The 24,649-nt window shown below is 44.7% G+C and overlaps 1 protein-coding gene across 1 annotated transcript in view; it reads right to left on the minus strand.

Annotated features, from left to right (window-relative positions):
* Window positions 1-24,649, minus strand: part of ALG6 (ALG6 alpha-1,3-glucosyltransferase) — a 59,628-nt gene that overhangs the window by 22,152 nt on the left and 12,827 nt on the right. Inside the window, exons 5-9 of the mRNA XM_077450564.1 lie at window positions 21,069-21,148; window positions 17,418-17,492; window positions 12,774-12,964; window positions 8,926-9,061; window positions 2,280-2,365 (exon numbers count right to left, since the gene is read on the minus strand). Coding sequence (XP_077306690.1) covers window positions 2,280-2,365; window positions 8,926-9,061; window positions 12,774-12,964; window positions 17,418-17,492; window positions 21,069-21,148 — 568 coding nt within the window. The remainder of the gene's footprint in view (window positions 1-2,279; window positions 2,366-8,925; window positions 9,062-12,773; window positions 12,965-17,417; window positions 17,493-21,068; window positions 21,149-24,649) is intronic.

Consider the following 24,649-nt stretch of genomic DNA (forward strand, 5'->3'; position numbering starts at 1 on the left):
GCCCAAAAAAAAAAAAAAAAAAAAAAAAAAAAAAGAAGCATAATATTATTCTTGATATATAATATATATATATATATATATATATATATATATATATATATAAAAAAAAAAAGCCTTCAAAAATGTGTTTGCAATAACTCCATCAGTATCACCAGCAAAGCAGCTTCATTATTATTCCATTAAAGAAGAAGAGAATTGTGCGCTGCATTTCCAGATTTCAGAATTTGCCGTGTCACCAATGTTAATTCTCCATTACGAACGCCAGTTTACAAGACCGACCGCTTCCGGCCCGTCCTTGCTTCCGAGCATGCGTGTTTGTACTTTTGTCTGACGGACTGGTGTACACACGCTCGGAAAATCCGACAACACACATTTGTCCCTGGAAAATTTGAAAAACTGCCATCCAACATTTGTTGGCGGAAAATCCGACAACAATTGTCCGATGGAGCGTACACACGGTCGGGTTTACCGCCAACAGCCAACACTTCCCGTCGGAAAGGGCACAATGGTGTAGTGGTGGTTAGCACTTTCGCCTAGCAGTAAGAAGGGTCGCTGGTTCGAATCCCAACCACGACACTACCTGCCTGGAGTTTGCATGTTCTCCCTGTGCCTGTGTGTGGGTTTCCTCCAGGTACTCCGGTTTCCTCCCACACGCCAAAGACATGCTGGTAGGTTAATTGGATCCTAAATTGCCCCTAGTATGTATGAATGTGAGAGTTAGGGACCTTAGATTGTAAGCTCCTTGAGGGTAGGGACTGATGTGAATGTACAATGTATATGTAAAAGCGCTGCGTAAATTGATGGCGCTATACAAGTAACTGAAATAAAATAAAAATGACGATTGTGTGTACGAGGCTTTACTGCATAGAATGCATAAATGGTAAGAAACCTTCAGCCTTTAGAACCATTTTAACGCTCATATATTCCAGGACACTCTGAAAAGCAAGGGGGTTGTGAGAAAAGTGTGTTCACTGTGCGAACAGAGAAATGCCGTCTGCCAGGATACCGGCAGACAATTCATACTCGGTAGTAGGGCTGAAACAACTAATCGATTAATCAACAACTAATCGATTATGAAATGAATCGATTACTATTTTCATAATCGATTAATCGGCCAGTAACATAATGGGGTTAAATAAAAACTAAAATGAGCCCTTTATAGTACAAAAAGAGCAAATCATCGCTACTGTGAATATTACTTTCACTGTTCTACAGTAAAAATTAACCCCTACAGTAGTGATTATCTGTTGTGTGTTTTTTTTTTTTTTTTTTTCAGCCGCTGCTGTTTGGAAAGGGTCAGGGACTTTTTTTTTTTTTTTTTTTTTTAACGCCAAACGGTGCTTTTTTGGTTCAATATACTTCAATGGAGAAGCTGCAGAAAAGCACGTAATGCGTTTTTTCAGCACTTTGTGTTTTTTAATCTGCCCAAAAAAACAAAGTATATCTCTTCTGTCTGTTATTCTCCGAGTGGATTAAATATTTTGCTCCCTAACCATATACCGGTAGTTGGTTATTTATATTTACCACTGCATATAGATATTTAAGAATGAATTGCCTTTTTTTTTTTTTTTTAACTTTACATATTAACTAAATTATACACCACACTTTTTTTTTTTTTTTTTTAAAGGTTATTAACCGATTAATCGATTATTCGAAACAATAATCGGCCAACTAATCAATTATGAAAATAATCGTTAGTTGTAGCCCTACTCAGTAGGTGATGTCCAATCTGAAGGTGATCTCTATATTGAAGTTGGTCAGAAACACTTTGTTATTTTTTTTAGGCTCAGAACTTCATTCTGATATAGAAACTATATAGAACAAAACAAGCATAAAGCTCCTAGAATAGGAAAAAGACTCTGGGGGGGGGAAATTTTCCAAAAGATTTAGTGGGAACAGTAGGGACTATTGCGGTATCATATATGATACCGCAATAGTCCCTACTGTTCCCACTAAATCTTTTGGAAAACTTCCTCCCCGGAGTCTTTTTCCTATTCTAGGAGCTTTATGCTTGTTTTGTTCTATATACATTAATTGGGGCGATGGTATCTCGCTTAAACCTGAGGCTTCCCCATGACTGATATAGAAACTGGTGTCAAGTGGTGCCAAGTGGTGTAGATAGACCTGAAATAGGCCCGTCTGCTTTGCCCAAAGGACAAATACACAAATGACAAGAATAACACTATTTACAGGTTTTAAAAGAAAAAAAAAAAATGTTCTGCAGAAAAAAAACAAAAAATATAAAACAAAACAAAAAAAAACATTAAAGATTGGCTTACCTAAGTTTTAACTGGGTCTCCGCTGACAAAATAGTTTTAATTTTAAACAGGATGCTCAAACTGCACCAAACATTGGCCACTTTATCCTGAAGGGGGGGAAAAAAAAAAACAGATATTAAGGGATCAATGAAATAAACAATGAATAAAAATTCATTAATTGTCAACATTTTTGCACAAGAATGTAATCATATGCATTTATATAGCGCTGACCTATGCAGCGCTTTACATACTGTACAGTCACATTGGTCCCTGCCCCCAAGGAGCTTGCAACTCAAGGTTTCCATGTCACATACATACATCTTCTAGGGCCAATTTAGACAGGAGTTTGTGGAATCTCGCGCATGCGCAGAAACTCTGCGGGGTCTCTGCCAGTTTACTGGCCGGGCATGCAGCATTTCATTACATGTTCCAGTGATGCATGTGCAAACATGCTGTGGGGATCTGCCAGGACCCATAGACCTGACAAAAGGTCACTGCAGCGTGTGTGCGCATGTACTGGATCTCAATTCAAGATTTCAGCACTGGAGAACAGCACTGTAGGTAGAACTTTCCCTGCAAGCAACACAACATTGGACCGATAAGTATTTTATTTTTATACAGGGGCAAGTATACCTGAGCGATTTTCTACTTGAAGCTCTAAAAACGCTCACCAAGCCAAATCCCATTCATTTCAATGGTCCCTGTTCACATATGAGCATTCTGTCGCCTGAAGCAAAATGCCTGTCACTCAAAAAAGTACATAAACTTCCTTTGGCAGATTGGAAGCAGATAGGGCCCATAGACTTCAATGGGAACGCCTGAAAAATCTGCAACATTTTACAAGCTTTTTGTCGCTCGTTTTCTGCTCAAAACAGCAGCTCTCCACCTCTAATCTCCTCTCCCTCTCCTCCCCCTAGTGCTTTCTATTGGCTAAACAAAAACGGGTGTAGCAGTAAAACGCTTGTAATAAACCTAATGCCCCATACACACACACACAGACATTCTGCGCTAATCACAGGCAGTGAGACACTGCTCCGATCTCTGCAGCCGCGCATCAGGGCAATGTCTCACTGCCTGTGATTAGCGCAGCGCCGCGCCAACTTCCTGGCGGGCTCTGCACATGGACCATGCGAACACGCCTGAGCTCATCCTTAGTGATTGTCTATACTGGGGTAAGTGATTAGAAACCTTTTGACTGCTGAAAAAGGTAAGCTTACCTGTTGACTTAAAAATCTAAAAATATTCAGTGCATCTCTGCATTACATTGCACATTTCTTTCTTTTTTTTTTTTCTCTCCTCAGAAATGCTGCACGTATTAAAAACAAAACAAAAAAAAAAAAAAACAGTTGATCTGCCAAAAATCCAGTGAGCTCCTAACTTTCTATACGGTGTAGTCAGCCCTGCTTTAGTTCTTTTCAGATTTGGACTACAGAACAATTCTGCACACTGTAGGTAAAACGAGAACCTTCAGGGACCCTGGTGCAAGAAACCATAAAGGGCCCCCACATGGTGACAGGACCCATTCGCACATGTGCGACCATGGTAGTTCCGCCACTGGCCTCAGTTTTGTGTGTGTGTGTGTGTGTATTATATTATTATATATATATATACACACAAAATATATTTATATATTATATATATATATATATATACACACACACACACACACACACACATATATACATACACACACACACACACACACACGCGTCAAATATAAATGAACAGTCAATGATCGGTGCGGAAAGAGAAAAAAGGGCTTAAAAGGCAGAAAATGATTGCTCTATATGCTGCCCCTGCCCCTATCCAGATGTATAGGGGGCTGGGTCGCAATTGCAACCCCTGTATGTACGCTCCTGCTCTACCCCTTGCTCTAACATAAGAGGGAGGTGTTTTATAGTCCATGGAAAGAATTGGGCAGGGCTGACTACACTGCTTGGCTTTTCAGTGCAGCAGTGGCACTGTTGTCGGCACATGCAGGAAGTCAGGAGCTTGATAGATTTCTGGCAGGATTAGCAGGTACTTTCTGTACTTGCAACATTTTTAAAGAGACAAAATGGAGAAATGTGCATGTACTGCAGGGAGATACTGATCATTTTATTGATTTTTTTTTTTTATCCTTGCTTTCACTTTCCACCAATGGGTGAGATATTTGGATGAAATATTTTTCTTCAGTGTCTTTGGATCTGCCAATCAGCATCCCTCCTCATATCCGTTCTCGGAAGTCCTGCCTGTCCGCACAGCTGTGGACTCGGCAGCTGTTGGCAGGATGATTTCCGTGGACATCATCGCTGTGGTTACCAGTTTCATTTTGAAAGTGATCCTAGCACAACTGTTAATGTCCTCAGCCTCCCTGACCTATCACCCATTAACCTCATCGCTGCTGGAAGAGATTGTGCGCTACTGAGGCTACAAAAGCCCAGTTTTACAAAGTGTTATTAGACCTTCGTTAGGGGAAAAAAATAAATCTAGCAGCATACCTCATTTACTATAGTCCTTGCCGTCCTCTCGTTTTTGTGCAGGTTGGCATTTCTGTATTCATTGAATTTTCTCTGTCCTGCATTTTTGCCTGTGGGGTGATTCCAGGGACCCCTGGAGCCAGAGCGTGACTACACTTGATGTGTCAATGCTCTATGTGCCGACACAAGCAGCCCAGAAGCTGTATATCTCAGGTCACTCTCCTGCTGATCTTTTATTAACCACTTGCCAACCCCAGCTGCCGTCATTATACTGGGTGAAAGGCGGCATGATCTCGCAAAACACCGTAGCTGTACATTGGTTGGGAACTCGCTCTTGTGGGCGCACGCTCCCATTGGCCAGTGGAGGGGGGAGCCAATCAGCAGGTCTGGCGGACTATGTCCAGCAGCCACCCGCTATGGTTTCCCCACAGTGACAGAACGAGGATCTGCTTGTGTAGGCAGATCTCCGTTCTGACAGGGGAGATCACACAGATCCCGTCTTTCTGCTATGCAGTAGGATGAATCTGTGTTGTCCCAGTGAGCCCTTCCCCCATACAGTTAGAACACACAATGAGGGAACACATTTAAAGGGGGTTGTAAAGGTTTGTTTTTTATTTTCTAAATAGGTTCCTTTAAGCTAGTGCATTGTTGGTTCACTTACCTTTTCCTTCGATTTCCCTTCTAAATGTTTTTTTTCTTTGTCTGAATTTCTCACTTCCTGTTCCTCCTCAGTAAGCTGTTCTGGCTGACTACACACCGCTCGGATGATGGTGTGAAGTTTACTGAGGAGAAACAGGAAGTGAGAAATTCAGACAAAGAAAAAAAACATTTAGAAGGGAAATCGAAGGGAAAGATAAGTGAACCAACAATGCACTAGCAGCGAAGGTATCCAGTGCGTCCCTTCACCAATTCACCAACTATACAAACAAATGGCAACCACCCCAACCTACAACTGGCCTTTGCAGCAAGGAAAACATGGAAGGGTGACACATTTCAAAAAAACAACAAAGAAAAATTCCCAGCTCACTTACCAACCATCCTGCAGCAAACCAAATTGTCCTAACAGTTCATGTTAGTGCTATTGCATTCTGACAGTTGGCGATTAGTGGATGGTGGATACAATGCCAAGCTCCTGCACTCTTGCCATAGCTCCCTATCCGTACTGAGGTATGGACTTTAAGTTGGAGAGCTGGAGGAAAAACAGCAATGGACCACAAGTGCAGTGATCACCACACTTGTATTCTATTGAGAACTTCAAGTTTGTCTACCGTTGTGGAAGATGGGACTTGTAGTTTATGCATTTACAGATCTCTGTGAATGAACAAGGACAGCGTAGTGTAGGAGTCACTGTGTGCCATTGTCAGCTTGTGTTTTTGTGAATGAAAACGCAGTTCTCGAGATGCAATTATTCACAACACAAGCTGACAGTTCCCCTGAATAGCAGGCTGCAGCTCTCGACTCTGTGTAAACTAAAGAGGAGAAATGAGGAGACAGCACAGCAGTGTTCTGTCTGAGAGCCGGTTCACACAGGGGCGACTCAGATCCGACTTCAGGTCGCCCCTATTCACGCTACATGTAAAAATCAATGTAAGTGAATGAGAGCTGTCTTAATGTACACTACTGAAGTCGCTCCGACTTCAGAAAAGGTTCCTGTACTACTTCTATCCGACTTGTAGGCGACTGGTACCCATTGATTTCAATGGAGGTCGCCTCCAAGTTGGATCTCCGTCTATACGGAGGCGACTCTCACAGAATTATCAGCTCTCAAAAGGTAACTACACGCCTCCTCCTCCTCCCTTAGAGCCGGTTCACACAGGGGCAACACGACTTTCAACACGACTTTTGGAGGCAACTTGGACACGACTTCAACAAGACTTGGGGCGACTTACAACGCGTCTTTAGGTCGCCCCAGGCTAGGCGACTTTTGCCGTGGCCAATCAGAGAATGAGCTCTCAAGAGGGAACTCTACGCCAAATAAAAAAGAATAAAAAAACGGCGTGGGTTCCTCCTCTGAGAGCATACCAGGTCCTTAGGTCTGGTATGGATTTTAAGAGGAACCCCCTACGCCGAAAAAACGGCATGGGGGTCCCCCCCAGATCCATACCAGACACTTATCCGAGCACGCTACCCGGCCGGCCAGGAAAGGGGGTGGGTAACGAGCGAGCGCCCCCCCCCCCCACCCCGAGCCGTACCAGGCCGTGTGCCCTCAACATGGGGGGGGGGGGTGCCTTGGGGAAGGGGGGGGGGCGCGCGGCCCCCCCCACCCCAAAGCATCTTGTCCCCATGTTGATGAAGACAAGGGCCTCTTCCCAACAACCCTGGCCGTTGGTTGTCGGGGGTCTGTGGGCGGGGGGCTTATCGGAATCCGTGAGCCCCCTTTAATAAGGGGGCCCCCGGATCCTAGCCCCCCACCCTATGTGAATGAGTATGGGGTACAGTAGGGGGGAGAGAGGGGGAGAGAGGGGGAGAGAGAAAGCGAGAGAGAAAGCGAGAGAGAAAGCGACAGAGAAAGCGAGAGAAAGAGAGGGGGAGAGAGAATTGTCATCATGAACAGCAGTACAAATAGTAGTAGAAGTAGTATGAACGGTCACCAGCACTTCGGTGCAAACAGTGCACATTTTTTATTGGTTTTATTGGTGTAGTCAAAGTTTCAGAGCCACGCAGGGCTTCTTCATCAAAAAAACACAGTCACAATGTCAGGAAGGGACCCACTGTGGTCCCGAAACATTGGCTACATATAATGTATGATTTTGCACAAATAAACAAAACAAAAAACTGTATACTATTTGCAGTGAAGTGCTGGTGGAGGTTCACCCTTCTACTGTGGTGATCTGTTAGTGTCACTACAAGCGCCCATCTGCTGTCAAGGTGGAACACATGCAAGGAGTGCAGTCAATACCTACAATTTTGCATCACCATAGGCTACTCTCCTAATTTAGATCACAAACATGTCCCGTCCTCATCTCCATGATATAGGAAGGAGGGGTTATGTAGTTCACAGAAGAAATCTGATAACATGGTTTCAGTACCCAGGTAGTAATGGGGATACTACATTTTTAACAGGATCAACAGACATTTTTCTGTACTTAGCCTGGCACACCAGTGTGGTTAGAACGGCAGCATTGGGGGTTCTCAGTTCAAATCCCACCTAGGACAAAAACTCCATGGACTGTGCATGTCCTCCCTGTGCCTGCATGGGTTTCCTCCCACACTCCAAAGACATGCTGGTAGGTTAATTGGCTCCTATATAAACTGGTATGTGCGTGTGTATGAGATAGGGACCTTGGATGTTAAGATCCTTAAAAGTGATATTAAAAAAGTATTTTTTTTAGTTTAAAAACAACAAAAATGTTATACTTACCTGCTCTGTGTTATGGTGTTGCACAGAGCAGCCCCGATCCTCCCCTTCTTGGGTCCCTCGTTGGCACTCCGGGCCCCTCCCTCCTGCCGAGTGCCCCCACAGCAAGCAACGCTTTTAATAACAAATTTATTTTAAATGCATTCTTATAGAAAAGTACATCTTGATTCCCCGCCCTCTGCGCACAGAGCCTCCCTCTATGGGGTAAAAGGCATTCCTTAAGGTGCAGCACAACAGGACTGTGTGCTGCTATCCTAAATCTCTGCACCAGCTGCTTACGGCGTGCCCCTTTATCCTCGCTCTGATCGAGCTCTCCCTTTACAGCCCAGCAGCCGAAAGCACCGTTTGCAGCCAACGCAGCGCAGAGAAAAGAAAAAAAACTAGAGAGAGCGAAATTGCAAATCAATTTTTCGGGGGAAAATAATGGCTGCATTAAAACCACAGAATGATTTCTATAAAAAATAATTATAGCTTTAAAAGGCAAACAATTAGCATAGCACATTACAGGAGTAAGAAAAGAGCGCATAACAGCCGATACGTTTATGATCCCGCGTTGGCACGCTGACTTACTCCAGAATCTGTTACAGTGGAAAAATGACTGAGTGAAGCGGGCTTTTAATGATGCAATATGTGGAATATCTTGGCACCGAGCTCCGAGCGAAGGAAGGGAGGGTTAAAGCACTCAAAAAAAAAAAAAAACTTGAGACCGGCAAACAAGACGTAGAACAAGAAGCTCTGGTTACTAGGGGGGCCCCCCCAGTGCAGCTCTGAGTTCTGGGCACAAGTCCCCAAAGGTCATCAGCAAGCGATTCCTGTGTATGTGAAACACAACAGAGCACCCTTCACCCACCTCAAAGAGGCCGCGGCCCACGGGGAACAGCCTACGGAGGACTTGAAAGATTTGCTCAGCGTCTGTCAGGAAAGGCATCCAACAAAGGGCAAAAGCGCCAATGACGGTCGCTCCGATCTTTAGTAGAAAGAGGAACCTGAAAAAAAAAAAAAAAAAAAGGGGAAAATAGACGTCTTGAGATAATAGGCGATGGGGGATTTCGCCGTTTTAAAAGCGGCACAATTTACTTAAAGACTTCCAGTGACAACTTGTGACAAGACGTCTCCATTAAATGGATAAGTGGCAGAGAGCACAGTAGGGGGGACGGTCCTGTAAAGTGCTGCGGAGACAAGCTAAAGTGACAACCGCTGTTAATGAAGTGGACCTTTCACAAAACACAAATAATAATAATAGACGGGGTTAATACAACATTGGACATTTTACTAAAGCCCCGTACACATGATCAGAATATCATACAAAAAAAAAAAAAAATCTGCTTTCGAATGCAATCGTACGACAATCTGATCATTCGTGTACCCAGCTGTCATCCAAAATTTTTAATAATTTAATACTTTCATAAGCTATTCATTTTTGATATAGAGGAGATTAGCATAATAAATAAATAAATAAATAAATAAATAAATAATATAAAAAAAAAATTCTAACTTCTAAAAAATATCCCGCCACCCTTTTTTTTTTTTTCTTCTCTTCTCTCTCTTTGGTCTACTCTATACCATCCTGGATGCCCCCTTTAGGAAGGGAAAATGTGGCCTTGATGGTAAACATTCTATTATCATGTATTGATTTATGTAAGGATAAGATGTGTCATAAACTATCTTTGTGATTGGCATATTTGAGCCTTCTAAATGTCATTTCTACTTTGAAAGTGCCACATGTACCGCTTTTGTTTTTTCTGCACAATAAAAATGTATTAATAAAAAATAAAATAAAATAAAAAAAAAAAAAAAAAAAAAGGGGGGGGGGGGGTCGGGGACGATCATTCGTCTGATAATCTCGCTGAGTGTACTAGGTTTAGATACTTTAATCATTCGGTGCAATACTGCCATATACATTTTTCTTTTGTTTCGTTTTGTTGTTTTGCTAAGATTAACCTTTTTTTTTTCTTTTTTTTTTCTTTATTTTTTTTTTATCAAAAGGTTAATCTTAGCAAAATAACAAAACAAAAAAAATGATATGTAAATGGCAGGATTGTAGAAAAAAGATGTAGCTGGATAGCCGCACTCCGAACTATTCAACTGTATTTCAAAAATTTAATTAATCATGACTAAGCATCAATTAATTATGACTAAGCACCGTGTTCGGTGTGAAACATGTCAGCGGCTGTGCAGTTAGTCTGTTTACCAGCCTAGATGCTATGATTTTAATTACATTTTTGAAATAAAGTTGAATAATTCGGAGTGCGGCTATCCAGCTACATCTTTTCTACTTCAGTTCCTGTTGCAAACAGAGCCAGCACCCTGTGGGATTGTGGAGACAGCTGTTTTGGGAGAAGTCATTACCTTAGAGCGGTAATTCTTTGTATTTATATGGCAGGATTGCCCTGGATGAATAAAGTATCTAAATTTAGTACACACAGTGAGATTATCAGACGAATGATCTTCCTCCCTCTTTTTTTTTCCTTCTTTTCTTTTTTATTAATACATTTTTATTGTGCAGAAAAAAGTAAAAAAAAACAAAAGCGGTACATGTGGCACTTTCATAGTAGAAATGGATATTTAGAAGGCTCAAATATGCCAATCACAAAGATAGTTTATGACACAACTTCTTATCCTTACATTCAATACATGATAATAGAATGTGTACCATCAAGGCCACATTTTCCCCCTCCTAAAGGGGGCACCTGGGATGGTATGGAGTAGACCAAAGAGAGAGGAGAGAAAAAAAAAAAAGAGGGGGGGGGGGGAATATTTTTTTTTAGAAGTAAGAATTTTTTTTTTTTTTTTAATCAACACAATTAACTAACACATCTTTTAAAATCAGATTTTTCAGGTTGCCATTGGTGGGCATAGTTTTACATACATGTGTAGGGGTGTGAAAAGTGTCTCTTTACATTTTCTATTTATTTTAATTGATCATTTTTTTTTTTAATATCACTTGTGCAGTAGTGAGCTCATTTTAACCCTTACAATGGCACCAGTCAATGGCCGTAGGGGTTGAAGTTCCAGCATAGGGGAAATTATAGTATTCTGGTAAATATATGGCGTTTATGCTTAGAAAATTATAATATGCAGTCTAAAAGAAAAAAAAAAAAAGTATTTTTTTTCACATCTATATATTTTCTCCATATTTACATGCAGACCAAGCTGTCCAGCAACAAGCTATAAGTTCCCATTTATGCTAGAAATTGCACATCTACTGCACTTTTTTGCCTTGTACGTATGCATGCATTTGATTTGCTTTTTAATGCGCATTTACATGCAGTTGATGCAAGTTTACATAGCACTGACGCAAATTTTACTATCTGCATTTGTCCCGTGAGGTCACCTCCTTTATCCTGGGCTTCTATGTGCACTGTGATGCATTGCAGTTTGCGTTTGCATGTGTTTTTGCGGTGCAGAGAAATGCAGAATGTGCTACTTTTTTTCTATTGCACTAACGTGTACTATGCCTATAGGATAACCTGGATTTTGGACTGTCTATGCAGTTGGAGTGCGGTCAAAAATGCATCCAACTGCATTAAATGTGAATGGGCCCTTATAGTGACAGGGTGAAAAAGTAATTATTAATAATAATAATAATAATAATAATAATATAAATATGATACAAAATTTAGACTAAAGGCCCCTTTCACACTTGTGCGTCCTGAAAGTCGCACGGCTTTGCCGCAATTTTAATGCATCTTGAAGCAACACCTAAGTAATCTTGAGGTCTATGGACCTCAAGTCGCATCAAAGTAGTGCAGAGACTAGTTTGAAGTCGCACAGATATGAATGGTACTCATTGGAAATGAAGGGCTACGACACGTCATGCTACTTTTGCAGTCCCAAGTCGCAGGACAAGTCGCATAAGTGTGAAAGAAGCCTAAGGGTACTAAGAGCCCTTTCACACCGAATGCAGTTGGACGTATTTGGCTGCATTTTGAACTGCATTCCAACCGCATAGACAGCTCAAAATCAAGGTTATCCTATTAACATAGTTCACGTCATTGCAGTGCAGTTCAGTTAAAGCGATTGTAAAGACAGAAGGTAAATTCTATGAATTAAGATAAAAAAAAACCTTCTGTGTGCAGCAGCCCCCCTAATACTTACTTGAGCCCCATCTCAATCCAGCGATGTTGCACAAGTGTCTTGGTTGCCCGGGACTCTCCCTCCTAATTGGCCGAAACGGCAGTTTGGCGCCACTGCCTCCCGCGGATGTCAAATTCAGTGAGCCAATAAGGAGAAAGACAGGGGGGGGGGGGGGCTTTCACAAGCTCGGCTGTTATCACATGGAACCAGCACGATTTCAGCGCCGGTGCCAACATCACATCTCTCCCGCAGGTGCAAGCCCACCCCCAAACCCCGATTTAACCCGCCCCCCCGTTCTCACCCATGCGATCCGATTCCTTTCCAAATCCACAGTTCACACTGCCCTCTGAACCGCTGTGGGTGCCAATACAATGCTAATGGCACCTCCAGATCGGTTCACAGATCGCAGTGTAAACTGTGGATTTGGACAGGAATCGGATCGCATGGGTGAGAACGGGGAGGGGGGGGGGGGGGGGGTGGACTTGCACCTTTTTTTTTTTTTATGCGAATCCAATGCGAGTTCAGCCATACAACTCGCACAGTCCCATTCACTTACATGGAAGAATGTGACAAGCAGTGCCGCCTGTCAAAAATCAACATGTCATGTCTCAGACTACTTACCCCCGACCCACGATTCCCTTCTGGAAACCCTTCCCCAGGAGATAGCAGAAGAAAGGAAGGGAGTGATAAAGCTCCATCTGTTTGTAGTTTAATGCAAAGCAAAATGCCAGCGAGCCGAGCGCATCCCATCCTCGGGAGAGAGCGATGACACCCCACAGGGCCAGACCTAGACTCACAGAGTTATATGTGTGCTTGTGTTAAGGGCAACAAAGTCATTCTTCATAGAAAAAGACATTGTAATCACAGGGCCCTGAAAAAATAAATAAACTCTAGACCAGTGTTTCTCAAACTTTTTTCTGTCACGGCATGGGTGGTAATCTTTATTGGGGGGGCAAACAGTGCACCCACCCCCTCCCAGGTTAGGTCGGTCAGTTGGTGCACTTACCTCAACCATGGGCAGCTTCCCTGGCTCCATGGGCACCTCCTTCCCCTGCTCGGCAGCTTCCGTCTCTTCCCTCCTCCTCAGCCAAAAAGAACGCTTCTCCTTTCAGCCAATCAGGAAATGCATCTCACATCCGTGCTGATTGGCGGAGATTTGGTGTCAGAATAGCAAATTAATATTCGCTATTCTAAATACCTGTGTTCTGGTTTTGCACGGCATGCCTGGTTATTTAGCCATATACATCTTTTGTACAAAAGATATATACGTTGACTGCCTTGGATGGGACAGGGAGGAGGCGAGATGAGTGCCGTGCATACAGGAGAATTTCCTGTTTACACAGCAGCCTCTGTAATAGAAAGCCCCGTCTCCTGCGCTGCCATTGGACTGTACTGTCCATCAAAGAAGGCGGGACTTTGTATTAAAGAGGCTGCAGAGAAAACAGGAGTTTTTCCTGTATGTAATCTTTTGGCGATCGTCCTGCCCCCCCCCCCCCCGTCCCCTCTGAGGCTGCAGATGGATGAGCATCAATCAGGCTGCACTGATGGCAATGGTGGGGGCTGCATTCATGGCAATGGTGGGGGGGGGGCTGCATTCATTGCAATGGTGGGGGGGGCTGCATTCATGGCAATGGTGGGGGGGGGGCTGCATTCATGGCAATGGTGGGGGGGGCTGCATTCATGGCAATGGTGGGGGGGGCTGCATTCATGGCAATGGGTGGAGGCTGCATTCATGGCAATGGGTGGGGGCTGCATTCATGGCAATGGGTGGGGGCTGCATTCATGGCAATGGGTGGGGGCTGCATTCATGGCAATGGGTGGGGGCTGCATTCATGGCAATGGGTGGGGGCTGCATTCATGGCAATGGGTGGGGGCTGCATTCATGGCAATGGGTGGGGGCTGCATTCATGGCAACGGTGGGGGGGCTGCATTCATGGCAACGGTGGGGGGGCTGCATTCATGGCAACGGTGGGGGGGCTGCATTCATGGCAACGGTGGGGGGGCTGCATTCATGGCAACGGTGGGGGCTGCATTCATGGCAACGGTGGGGGCTGCATTCATGGCAACGGTGGGGGCTGCATTCATGGCAATGGTGGGGGCTGCATTCATGGCAATGGTGGGGGCTGCATTCATGGCAATGGTGGGGGCTGCATTCATGGCAATGGTGGGGGCTGCATTCATGGCAATGGTGGGGGCTGCATTCATGGCAATGGTGGGGGCTGCATTCATGGCAATGGTGGGGGCTGCATTCATGGCAATGGTGGGGGCTGCATTCATGGCAATGGTGGAGGCTGCATTCATGGCAATGGTGGAGGCTGCATTCATGGCAATGGTGGAGGGGGGGCTGCATTTATGGCACTTGTGAGGCTGCAGATGGGCACTGACCCTCATTTTGCTTCACAGTTCCCAATTCACAAATCCTGAAACTTCATTCTGCCTTGGATGGGACAGGGAGGAGGCGAGATGAGTGCCGTGCATACAGGAGAATTTCCTGTTTACACAGCAGCCTCTGTAATAGAAAGCCCCGTCTCCTGCGCTGCCATTGGACTGTACTGTCCATCAAAGAAGGCGGGACTTTGTATTAAAGAGGCTGCAGAGAAAACAGGAGTTTTTCCTGTATGTAATCTTTTGGCGACCGTCCTACCCCCCCCCCCCGTCCCCTCTGAGGCTGCAGATGGATGAGCATCAATCAGGCTGCACTGATGGCAATGGTGGGGGCTGCATTCATGGCAACGGTGGGGGGGCTGCATTCATGGCAACGGTGGGGGGGCTGCATTCATGGCAAAAGTGGGGGGGCTGCATTCATGGCAACGGTGGGGGGGCTGCATTCATGGCAACGGTGGGGGGGCTGCATTCATGGCAACGGTGGGGGGGCTGCATTCATGGCAACGGTGGGGGGGCTGCATTCATGGCAACGGTGGGGGGGCTGCATTCATGGCAACGGTGGGGGGGCTGCATTCATGGCAACGGTGGGGGGGCTGCGTTCATGGCAACGGTGGGGGGGCTGCGTTCATGGCAACGGTGGGGGGGCTGCGTTCATGGCAAGGGTGGGGGGGCTGCGTTCATGGCAATGGGTGGGGGGGCTGCGTTCATGGCAATGGTGGGGGCTGCGTTCATGGCAATGGTGGGGGCTGCGTTCATGGCAATGGTGGGGGCTGCGTTCATGGCAATGGTGGGGGCTGCGTTCATGGCAATGGTGGGGGCTGCGTTCATGGCAATGGTGGGGGCTGCGTTCATGGCAATGGTGGGGGCTGCGTTCATGGCAATGGTGGGGGCTGCGTTCATGGCAATGGTGGGGGCTGCGTTCATGGCAATGGTGGGGGCGGCGTTCATGGCAATGGTGGGGGCGGCGTTCATGGCAATGGTGGGGGCTGCGTTCATGGCAATGGTGGGGGCTGCGTTCATGGCAATGGTGGGGGCTGCGTTCATGGCAATGGTGGGGGCTGCATGGCAATGGTGGGGGCTGCATGGCAATGGTGGGGGCTGCATGGCAATGGTGGGGGCTGCATGGCAATGGTGGGGGCTGCATGGCAATGGTGGGGGCTGCATTCATGGTAATGGTGGAGGCTGCATTCATGGTAATGGTGGAGGCTGCATTCATGGCAATGGTGGAGGGGGGGGGCTGCATTTATGGCACTTATGAGGCTGCAGATGGGCACTGACCCTCATTTTGCTTCACAGTTCCCAATTCACAAATCCTGAAACTTCCTTCTTAAAGTGAAGGTGCGTGTTATACGCCAATAAATACGGTATATCCAAATGGCACAGCCGAGCGCATCTCTTTACTCACACACAAAAACAAAAAAACAAAACAGTATAAATTGAGTTGCAGTTCAGTGAGTAAAATAAGTATTTGATCCGCTACCAACCAACAATAATTCTGGCTCCCACAGACTGGCTACAGTAGGTGCTCATGTGGTACACAGATTAGTCCTGTCAATTTAAGAAGGTGCTCCTAATGACAACTCGTTATGTGTATAAAAGACACCTGTCCACAGAATCTCTTTCTTCCATTCAAACCTCATCATCATGGGCAACACCAAAGAGCTGTCCAAGGATGTCAGGGATAAGACTGTAGACCTGCCCAAGGCTGGAATGGGCTACAAGACCATCAGCAAGAAGCTTGGAGAGAAGGAGACAACTGTTGAAGTGATTATTCTCAAATGGAAGGAATACAAAATAACCATCAATCGCCCTCGGTCTGGAGCTCCATGCAAGGTTTCGCCCTCATGGGGTGAGGATGATCATGAGAAAAGTGAGGGATCAGCCCAGAACTAGACGGGTGGAGCACGTGAATGATCTCAAGGCAGTTGGGACCACAGTTAAACAAACCATTGATAACACAATATGCCACCATGGACTGAAATCCTGCAGCGCCCACAAGGTCCACCTCCTCAAGAAGGCACATGTACAGGCCTGTCTGAAGTTTGCCAATGAACATTTTAATGATTCAGAGAAGGATCGGGAGAAAGTGCTGTGGTCAGATGAGACCAAAATTTAGCTCTTTGGCATTAACTCGACTCGCCGTGTTTGGAGGAAGAAAATGCTGACTATGACCCTACGAACACCATCCCTACAGTCAAGCATGGAGGTGGAAACATTATGCTTTGGGGCTGTTTCTCTGCTAAAGGTACAGGCCGACTTTGTTGCATTGAGGGGCCAATGGACGGGGCCATGTATTGTAAAATCTTGGATGAGAACCTTCTTCCCTCAGCCAGAACACTAAAGATGGGTCATGGATGGGTCTCCCAGCATCACAATGACTCAAAACATACCGCCAAGGCAACAAATGAGAGGCTTAAGAAGAAGCACACTAATCTCATGGAGTAGCCTAGCCAGTCTCCAGACCTTAATCCTATGTATAATATGTGGAGGGAACTGACGGTTCAAGTCACCAAAATGTCACCCTTGAAACCCTAATGACTTGGAGAGGATCTGCAAAGAGGAGTAGGACAAAATCCCTCCTGAGATGTGTGGAAACCTGGTCACCAACTACAAGAAACGTCTCACCTCTGTGTTTGCCAACAAGGTTTTCTCCACCAAGTACTAAGTCATGTTTTGCTTGGTGATCAAATACTTATTTTACTCACTGAACTGCAACTTAATTTATAACATTTGTATCGTGTGGTTTTTGGTTGATAGTCTATCACCATCATTTAAAATACACCCATGATAACAAATATAGACCCTTCATTTCTTTGTAAGTGGGAGATCAAATAATTTCCCCCGCTGTATAGGAAAAGGAACAATTCATATACATGCAACAGAAGGATACTGGAAATGGCCGTAGTCTACGAGGATAAGGCCGGGATAGAGCAAAATGCACAGCAGGGACGCCATCTGAAAAAGAAAACAACCATGAACCTTCCTCAACAACTTAAAGAGGAACTGCAGTCTGGCTCACATAATTTGTAATAAAAACATCTTTGCCATTCTGAAGCTTCCCTCCAACCACTTTGCATATATTATTTTATATATACTGCGATTCTGTGCTTGCCAAAATATGCATCAGTCTGGCTGCAACTATTTTAACTGTGGGCGGCTAAAGCTGCTGCCTGTTCACTTCCTGGATTTACATAGAGGCACACCTCCAGCTCTCATTGGCCCTCTTATGACTCATCAGCCTTCCAGAACTAGCTGTCCTCACTGTTGACCTCATTCGGCTAGAATGCGGCAAAGAAGTGGTTACAGGTGTGACAAAACCAGTCATTCTGGAAACACTTTGCCTACAGCGGTGGGAAGATGAGGAAGAAAAATTGTTGCGCTTTATAACCGGTGGCCTTCAAAAGTTGCAAAGCAAGAAATTCCGGAATCAAAAAAGGTCACGATCACATTTGGTCCACTCTGCTCTGTGGTTTAGCCCAGCCCATTGAACAGAGCTGTGCGGTGCACAGAAAAATCTGTGACCAGAAAATAAAAAAGTGATGTCTACAATTTAGATGCCAGTGATTTATACAACTGCTGCTGATATTTTTTTTTTTTTATAAATTATTATTATTAATAATAATAATAATAATAATAATAATAATAATAATAATAATAATAATAAATACATAAATAAAATGATAATTTTGATTTCTTTAAAAAAAAATAAAAAAATCATTGATTTTTATCCACTCTGCTACAGAACCCAGCAGGGGACCAGAAAACTTTGATGCTCTCAGAAGATTCAGATTCTCCTGTTGACGTCTTTTCTTCATTACAGGGGCATTTAATGCCATGGGGGCAGTGGGAAAAGGTCAGTATTTGCACTCTTCGTTTCAAGGGATCCAATGGGGGTGGATTTACTAAAAGGCAAATAGATTGCATGTACAGTTGCTCTGAAGCTTAAATTGGTTCTAAAGCCTGAACGTTTTTTTTTTACCTTAATGCAGTCTATGTCACAGACTTGCCCACCTCCCTATACTTACCTGAGCCCCTTCGAGATCCAGCGCTGTGGCTCTCCTCTGTCCCTCCTCCCTGGGCAGAGTGATAGCAGCCCGCTCCTGTCAATCAACTCCAGAGATGAGGGGGCTGATTCCTGCTGTCTGTGTCAATGGACGTAGCAGTGGGTCTTGGGAATGAGCCCACACAAGTGGCCCCCATGGGAATCAGCAAGAAGAGAAGCCAGGAGCGCTAGCGGGGAACCCAAGAAGAGGAGGATCAGGGACGCTCTGTGCAATTCTATTGCACAGAGCAGGTAAGTTTAGACATGTTTTTGTTTTGTCGTTCCCCCCAACCCCCCCCGTTTAATAAATGAGGGAGCCTGCCCATTTTCCTCTGACATCAACAAGGCATATTCACTGGATATTTTCTCTTTTTCCCCACCATTCTCTGTTGACTTCCATCAAAAAAAATTCTTGCATGTATTCCGGCATTCTTTGTAAAATGACACTTCATCTAATTTACCAAGCTCTGGAGCAATGGCACTTGCAAACTGCTCAGTCTATTTGCCTTTAGTAAATCCCCCCCCCCCCCCCATTGGCAGTTTAACCACCTGCCGACCAGCGCACGACGATGTACGTCGACAGAATGGCACGGGCAGGCAAATGGGCGCACATGTACGTCCCTTTAAATTTGCCGCCCTGCCATCGGGAGCGTGCCGCCGGGGGTCCTGCGCTGGTCGGGACCCCCGTGAGTCCGGTCGCGGGACCCGCGGACTCGATCGCCGTGGGCATACCCGCGATCGTCTCACGGAGCAGCCAAATGAAGAAATGCCGTTGTAAACAGCATTTCTCCATTCTGCCTAGCAACTAGTGACGCTGATCTCTGCTCCATGTGATTGGAGCAGAGATCAGTGTTCACTAAATGAAAGCCCAACCCCCCCACAGTTAGTAACACACCCCTAGGAACACTTAACCCCTACACTGCCACCCCCTGGTTAACCCCTTCACTGCCAGTGTCATTTACACAGGAATCACTGCATTTATATAGCAGTGATTACTGTATAAATGACAATGGTCCCAAAAATGTGTCAAAAATTTCCGATGGGTACCCCACAATGTCGCAGTCACAAAAATCGCTGATCGCCGCCATTACTAGTAAAAAAAAATAATAATAAAAAATTATTAATAAAAATGCTATAAAACTATCCCTATTTTGTAAACGCTATAACTTTTGCGCAAACCAATCAATAATCGCTTATTGAGATTTTTTTTACCAAAAATATGTAGAAGAATACGTATCGGCCTAAACTAAGGGAAAAAAATGTTTTTTTATATATTTTTGGGGGATATTTATTATAACAAAAAGTAAAAAATAATGCGTTTTTTTCCAAAATTGTCGCTCTATTTTTGTTTATAGCGCAAAAAATAAAAACCGCAGGGGTGATCAAATACCACCAAAAGAAAGCTCTATTTGTGGGAAAAAAAGGACGTCAATTTTGTTTGGGAGCCACGTCGCACGACCGCGCAATTGTCAGTTAAAGCGACGCAGTGCCAAATCGCAAAAAGTGGTCTGGTCTTTGACCAGCAAAATGGTCCGGTCTGCGAGTGGTTAAATGATTCTCAATTGGTACTAAGGGGCCCAAAGTGTGCCAAGAAAATATCCCCCCCCCCCACACCATTACACCACCCCGAGCCTGAACCATTGATACAAGGCAGGATGGATCCATGCTTTCATGTTGTTTACACCATTTCTGACCCGACCATCTGAATGTCGCAGCTGAAATTGAGACTCATCAGACCAGGCAACGTTTTTCCAATCTTCTATTGTCCAATTTTGGTGACCCTCTGCCAATTGTAGCCTCAGTTTCCTGTTCTTAGCTGACAGGAGTGGCACCCGGTGTGGTCTTCTGCTGCTGTAGCCCATCTGCTTCAAGGTTGGATGTGTCGTGCGTTCAGAGATGGTATTCCGCACACCTTGGTTATAATGAGGGGTTATTTCAGTTACTGTTGCCTTTCTATCATCTGGAACCAGCCTGCCCATTCTCCTCTGACATCGACAAGGCATATTCCTCCACACAACTTCCGCTCACTGGATATTTTCGCTCTCTTTTTCCCACCATTCTCAGTAAACCCGAGAGATGGTTGTGTGTGAAAATCTCAGTAGATCGGCAGTTTTTGAAATACTCAGACCAGCCCCGTCTGACACCAACAAACCATTTCACGTTCAAAGTCACTTAAATCCCCTTTTCTTCCCCATTCTGATGCTCAGTTTGAACTTCAGCAGGTCGTCTTCACCACGTCTAGATGTCTAAATGCATTAAGTTGCTGCCATGAGATTGGCGGATTACTTAGCAATTTGTGTTGCCAAATAATTAAACAGGTGTGCCTAATAAAAGTGGCCGGGGAGTGTACAAATGTAATGCAGACAGAGCCCTCCTGAGAAATAAACAAAATACTGTGATGCCGCAAGGCCACAGTGCCAACCAGGAAGAGATTTCAGTCAATCGGCACCCACTGGGTGAGGGGTACAGAATGCTCAGTCATCACTTACTCTTCTCTTGGGAGTTTCTTGCAGGTAGGAACAATACAGGATAACCGCAGGGATGTAAATGATCAAGTCCGCTACTAGAACTGCAAGACAAAAACGATAGAAAAATGATATACACATCCTACGCACTTTAGTGTGCACTGCACAAAACCACAAAGATTTCTCACACATTCACAACTAACTAGATATTAATCTTACATGCCAACCACACCTATAAAAGCTTATTCATAAAAAAATAAAATAAAAATAATAATAATTACCTTTGCAACCCCTTTAAAAAAAAAAAAAAAAAAACAGCATTTCCCTGGTTCTATGTAACAAGTGAAGAAAGTTCTCTGCTCACTTCTGACAAAAAAATAATAATCCAGGAAGCCTGCCAAGTTTATTTCAACATTGGAGATAACAAGAAACACTGTAAACATTTCCTTCCTAGATCAAAAAGTCTGTAAATGAGGTCAGTTTAACCACGTAAAGACTAAACCTTTTTTCTGACACTTGCTGCTTACAAGTTAAAGCGGAGTTCCCTTTTAAAAAAAAAAAAAAATTTTTTAAAAAGTCAGCAGCTACAAATACTGCAGCTGCTGACTTTTCATAAATCGGACACTTACCTGTCCCAGGGTCCAGCGATGCGGGTGAACAAAGCCCCGCTCGTTCCCCCCTCCGCTCTGCGGCGCCGGCACTCTAACTGTGGGCACGCAGCTGTGGCTTCACAGACGGGCATCCACTGCACATGTGCGAGCGGCGCCATGACTGGCCGCGCAGTCATCTGGGACCTGTCACGTCAGGAGGGAGGGGGGCTAGAGCTGAGCCCTTCCTGCGCTGAGGGGAAGTGATGTCACCAGAACAGGCACTGATGGAGGCAGACTACGAGGGACCCCCTAGCAACAGGCATTTAGAGGTGAGTTTAAAAAAAAAACCCAATTTTTTTTTTTTTAGGAACTTTTTTCTTTTTCTGTGGAACGCCACTTTAAATCAGTATTTGTTGCTAGAAAATTACATGGAACCCCCAAATATAAATACACATTATAATATACATATATATTTTTTTTTAGCAGAGAACCTAGAGAATAAAAACAGCAGTTGTTGCAATATTTAATGTCACATTGTATTTGTCTTTCAAACACAATTTTTTGGGAAAAACTAAATTTTAATGAATACTTCCCCCCCCCTTAACAAACAGGTTAACCTAATTGTTTTGTATAATGTGAAAGATGTTACGCTGCGAGAATCGTGATCTTTATTCCAAGCACAAAAAATAAAAATCGCAATTCTCATTTTAGTCAGAATCGTGAAGCTCTAGCAGCCCCCCCAGGAGCTAGATGTAAGCTCCTAGTTCACTCCCTGGTCATCTCTCGCCTCCATTACCGCAACTCCCTGGCTTACTTTTAGCCCTTGTACACGCGGTCGGAGATTCCGTCGGAATGTGTCCTATCGGACCGTTTTGTCGGATATTCTGACTGTGTGTGGTCTGCATCGGACTGTTTCCGTCGGACCAAATTTTCCAACTTCCTGGAAATATTTTCCGACAAACTGCTCCGATCGGACATACTCCGATCGTGTGTAGAGAATTCCGATCAGACAAAGTGCCACGCATGCTCAGATCAAATTCCTACATCAAAGCTATTGGCTACTAGCCTGAACGTAGTCCCGTCGTAACGAAATTACGTCATCACTTTCTGAAAGATCGGATTTTCCGACAACTTTGTCCGACCGTGTGTATGCAACAGTTTCGGACAAGATCCGTCGGACAAAATCCGACAGATTTGGTTGTCGGAATCTCCAACCGTGTGTACAGGGGCTTAGGCTGGGTTCACACTGAAGCACTGAACGGCTCACAGCAGGAATCCGGTGTGGTCCTTTTCACTGTTTCGTGTCTGATTTCAGTCTGAATTTGGACCCAAAACGGACCAGAAGACGCACCGGACTTCTGTACAATTCACACTGGAGATGTGTGATCCACATCCAATTCGCAGTAGTGTGAACCCAGCCTTACATAGGCTATACCCTCTTCACTCCATAATGCTGCCAGACTCCTCCACTTTACCAACCATACAGTGTCTGCTACACTTCTCTGTCAATCCCTCCACTGGATTCCGCTTACCCAACAAAATTTATTCAAAATACTAATAAGTTACAAAGCCATCCACAACTCAGCCCCCAGTCACATCACTAACCTAGTCTCAAAATACAAACCTAGTCATTCTCTTCCTTCCTCCCAAGACCTCCTGCTCTCTGGCTCCCCTGTCAGCTCCTCCCATATCCACCTCCAGGACTTTTCCAGAGCCTCGTCCACCCCATGGAACTCCTTACCCCAACCTGTCCGAATATCTCCTACTCTGTTTGCTTTTAGAGGATCCCTGAAAACTCATCTCTTCAAAAATGCCTATCTTGCATCCATCCAACAAGCAGGACCCTCCGATTCATCCTGTATTGAATTGTATTGTAACTGCACCGCCTGCCCTTATGTTTTAAAGCATTGCACAAACTGTTGGCACTATATAAATCCTGTATAATAATAATGTACTTGAATATCAAAAAAACAAACAAAAAAAAAAAAACACCACACTACTGGTAGGTATAGCAAAATTATGTTTAACTGCTTCAATATGGGGCACTTTTACCCCTTCGTGTCCAGGCCAATTTTCATTGCTGTCACACTTTGAATGAGAATTGCGCGGTCATGCAACACTGTACCCAAATGAAATTTTTATAATTTTTTTTCCCACACAAATCAAACTTCCTTTTGGTGGTATTTAATCACCACTAGATTCTTTTTTTTTCTTCCAATGTTTTTTCTTAGTTTCTGTCAGAAAATGTAAAGAAGTAATTTTTCTTCACTGATGGGCACTGATGAGGCGACACCAATATGTAGTACTGATGGGTGCTGATAGGTGGCACTTAGGCGCAATGATAAGCGACAAAGATAGGCGGCACTGATGAGCAGGCACTGAAAGGCAGCACTGACTTGCATCTCTGAAGGGCAAAACTTGGCCTCACAGGGCACTGACTATCTGTACAGTTGTGAGGAAATGCCACTGATTGGCTCTCCTCACACGGTCCGACACTTACTTGTTTACATGTGGTCAGCTGTGATTGGACACAACTGATCACATGCGTAAAGAGCCGTGCCAGCGGCTCTTTACCTAGATCGGGGATCGCACCGCGCCCCAGTGACAGAGTTCAAATGCGTTTGCCGCACTCCCCTGCAGGAGTGCAAGCGTGGCGAGACTGGTTCAGCGCCATCCCAGAACAAAGCACCCGGCCCGCCATCATTTGTCGATATGGCAGGCAATAGTTAATCAACATAAATATTCCTCTCTCACAACAGGTAGTGAGAGGTTGAGGCCAGGTTCACACCAGTGTCATGCGAGAACCCTGCGAATGCAGCACGGGTTCTCACATCGCACCTGAATCGCACACTGATTCACACTGAGATCTGCGAACCACTGCGGGTGTCAATGTAAAGTTAACACCCCCAGATCGGTTTGCAGTTCGCAGTGCAAACTGTAAAATGGTGCAGGAATCAAATAGCATAGGCGTGAACACCCATGCAATCGGATTCCAGTGCGGACCAAAAAAAAAAA

This window comes from Lithobates pipiens, unplaced genomic scaffold (genome assembly GCF_037356315.1).
Source record: "Lithobates pipiens isolate NorthernLeopardFrog02 unplaced genomic scaffold, aLitPip1_a1.2 Scaffold_23, whole genome shotgun sequence".
NCBI lineage: Eukaryota > Metazoa > Chordata > Amphibia > Anura > Ranidae > Lithobates > Lithobates pipiens.